The 3,080-nt window shown below is 53.4% G+C and overlaps 1 protein-coding gene across 3 annotated transcripts in view; it reads right to left on the reverse strand.

Annotated features, from left to right (window-relative positions):
* Positions 1 to 855: 855 nt before the first annotated feature.
* Positions 856 to 3,080, reverse strand: part of ASIC1 (acid sensing ion channel subunit 1) — a 23,858-nt gene continuing 21,633 nt past the window's right edge. For all 3 annotated transcript variants that reach the window (XR_001517324.1, XM_006916792.1, XM_006916791.1), the window contains one exon: positions 856 to 2,972. Coding sequence is in view for 2 of the 3 variants with exons in the window: in XM_006916792.1 (XP_006916854.1) it covers positions 2,868 to 2,972 (105 nt within the window). In the remaining variant the exon portion in view is untranslated. The remainder of the gene's footprint in view (positions 2,973 to 3,080) is intronic.

Here is a 3,080-nt window from a genome sequence, read left to right on the forward strand (position 1 = left end):
CCCCCCGCGATTGTCCGCCCGGCCGGCCGGCCGGCACGGGGGACTCAGGCACCGAGACTGTGGGCTAGAGGGGGGCGACTAGCGGAAAAGGCGTGCTGACCACTCCCTCCCGCCTTCACGGTCCGGGACGGGAAAACCATAGAGACGAGCTCTGGGATAGAGAGGCCCCGTGAGCGGGCGCCCCCAGGCCTACAGGAGGAAGACAGGCCTTGGAAAGGGGGACCACAGTCTCAGCCCCAATGCTTTGATGAAGAGGGTGATGGAGTAACTGCTTTATCTTGCGCAGTGCGTTCAAGTATCCAAAGCTTTTTGATTGTTTTTCGTTTCCATCTCTTACTGCTGTAAGCCCGGGGGATTGCAGGAGAATGCACTGTTTATTCCATTTTACAAACGGGAAAGCTGAACTCAGAGAGTAAATGACTTGGCAAGTTAGCAGTAAAGCCAAAGCCTAGAATCCAGATCTTCTAGCTCGTAGCCTGGGGCTTATCCCACAGATTAAGTGCCTCAATAACCATCTCACACTAAAACTTCAACCCAACTTTGTCCCTGACTTTCAACCTAACCTTCCAGATTTTAAGTTTATTTTGAATTTTGACCCTGTCCCGTCTCCAAGGAATCCTTTGTGTTAGGACTTCTCTTTGGGATCTTTGTTGCCTTTGGCTCCTCCCTCTTTCTCGGTCCAGTGGTTCAAGCCATTACTGGCGTGATAGCCACCCTGTTCCATCCCAGGCGGATGGAGGTCTCTCTGCTCTAGCCTCCTTCTTCCTACCCTGATTGTTTGGCCCCAAGCCAAGCTCGACTCCAGGCACTTAATGGGAAGGCCTAAATTCTATACAAATAAGAGAATAACGACACTGAAGAGGAGATGGTTGAAACCCATTTTATTAGACCAGAGGCATGCGTCACCCATAGCCCTGCCTGCTGTTCTCCATCTGGTGCACACCCCTTGGCCTGGCTTCTGCTTCCTTCTGGAGAGGTCTGCTTTCTAAGGAACTCCCGAGAGCTAAGAGTTCCCAGAGATCCTATAGCCTCACTTTCCAGATCCAGGCTAATGCACAGGTTATCTGCTACAGGTCCCGTTCTAGGGTTAGAGACCAAAAGACAGCTGGGCAGAGAAGGCCTGGGAAGGGGCAGGGCTCCGGCCTAGAAGGAGAGGGTATGGCAGGCCCTCTACCTCACTCATTTCTCTTTAAGGTAGGAAGGGAGGGACGAAACAGCAGAGCTTTCGACTTCTCCTCTAGGTCTCTTTCCTCCCATTATCAAACCGTAACTCACCAGAAAATAAGTGATGGGCTTGCGTACCAGGCGAGGAAAGGAGGCTGGGCACCCAGAGAGAGGGAAAGGCCACTGACTGAGAACCTCAGCTTCTGCCTGTCAGCACCCTGCAGGAGTCACTGATCCACAGCTTTCTCTGTCTCTGATGCCTTTGGCTTATTGTACAGAGCAGATCTCCATCCCTTGGGTGAGGGCCCTCTCTGTAGCAATCCCTTACTTGGGGAGGCCACAGTCAGCCAGACAAAGGGCTTTGGGGTGGGTCGAGCAGGGGAGGGGATATTAAGGCTGCAGGGAGGGCAGAGGGTGCCCAGGATGGGAGGAGAGGGTGAGGCCAGAAAGAGGCAGAGCTTGTGATTCACAGCTTCCTTTATGTCGCCACCGAGACAGTGCGAAGGTTACAATGCGCGTGTCGTCTCCTTGTGCTTCTCAGAGGGATGTGTGTACACAGTACAGACACCAGGGGAGAGAGTCCAATTCTTTATACAGGCGAAGGCATTCAGAGACCAGGGAGGGAGCAGAAACACAGGAAGGGGAACTTGGGGTAGGAGGATGGTTCTTAGAGACAAGAGGGGATGCGGTAGAGACAGACAGAGTTAGGGGAAAGTATATACAGAGATATAGCAATATAGAGTCTGTATCGTATAGAAATAGAAAATGCAGATGAGGTTGTTGAGAGAAGCAAATGAAGTTGGGGAAGAGGACTTGAGACAGTTCCATAAGAAAATTTATGGATGTGGCCCTCTGCATGGGCCTCTGGGAGAGGGACCAGTGAGGTCAGGCACCAGTGCCCCTCTCCCTGAGCTGGAAGCCAACCAGCTGGATCTTTTATGGGATGGTAAAGGAGGGTTGCCTCTTGGGATTTCTCTCCAGCAGCTCTGGGAGGGGGTGAACCTGTAGATATCAGGATGTGGCCTACAGCACCAGGGCCACATCTTGTTGCCATCTCCATTTCTTCAGGGGATCCCCACCCCCACACCTCCCTAGTGACTTCACATGGTATATGTGTGTGGTGGTGGTGGGGTACTAGGGTCTTAGTTCCTGCCTGGAGACTTGGGGTTGGGTGGGGTGGTCACTGGGCTGAGAGGGTCTCTTAAGGCTGAGGAAGGCCTCACCACCACCACTATCCCTCCCCTTCAAGGTATATCCTCTGGTTTGGGGCCAAATTCCAGACCTGGAGGATCTCCTCACCCCCCACTAAGAGAGGGCTTAGGTGACTGGTGGCAACAGAATGTAGGTGGACATTCAGATAACAGACAGCCGGATAGATAGAATTCAGGCTGGGAGCTGGGGGAGGCAGCATGGAGCAGAGAGGGGCAGCCTGAGGTCATTTGCCCAGTTCTCTCTTTTTAGTTTTTTTGTTTGTTTTTGATTAGTTTTGTTAAAAATAAAAAGAATGGGATAGAGATAGGGAGAGGATTCTACGGTCAAGACTCCTTCCTCACCACAGACAAGAGGAAAGGACTGCCCAGGAGAGGGGCACTGCCTTGGGAGGCGGGAGTAGGACCCCAGGGCAGAAGTTAGAGGGCAATTGGGGGCCCCCTTGCTCTCCTAGCCCTCCCCATCTAGGCCTTTGGTACAGTGGCCTGCAGGGCTTAGCAGGTAAAGTCCTCAAAAGTGCCTCGGGCCGGATGGTGAGGTAGGATGTTGGCAGCATACGTCATCCCGGCAGGATGGCCCCGGAGGCTCTCACACGGGTTCTGGGGGAACGGCATAGGACAGGAACCCGTTATCGAAAGGGCCACAGGTGGCTCTGGGGCGTGGGGGAGGCAAAGGAGAAAAGGTGGCAATGGGGGGTGATCTTGGGG

This window comes from Pteropus alecto, unplaced genomic scaffold, assembly GCF_000325575.1.
Source record: "Pteropus alecto unplaced genomic scaffold, ASM32557v1 scaffold196, whole genome shotgun sequence".
Lineage (NCBI taxonomy): Eukaryota > Metazoa > Chordata > Mammalia > Chiroptera > Pteropodidae > Pteropus > Pteropus alecto.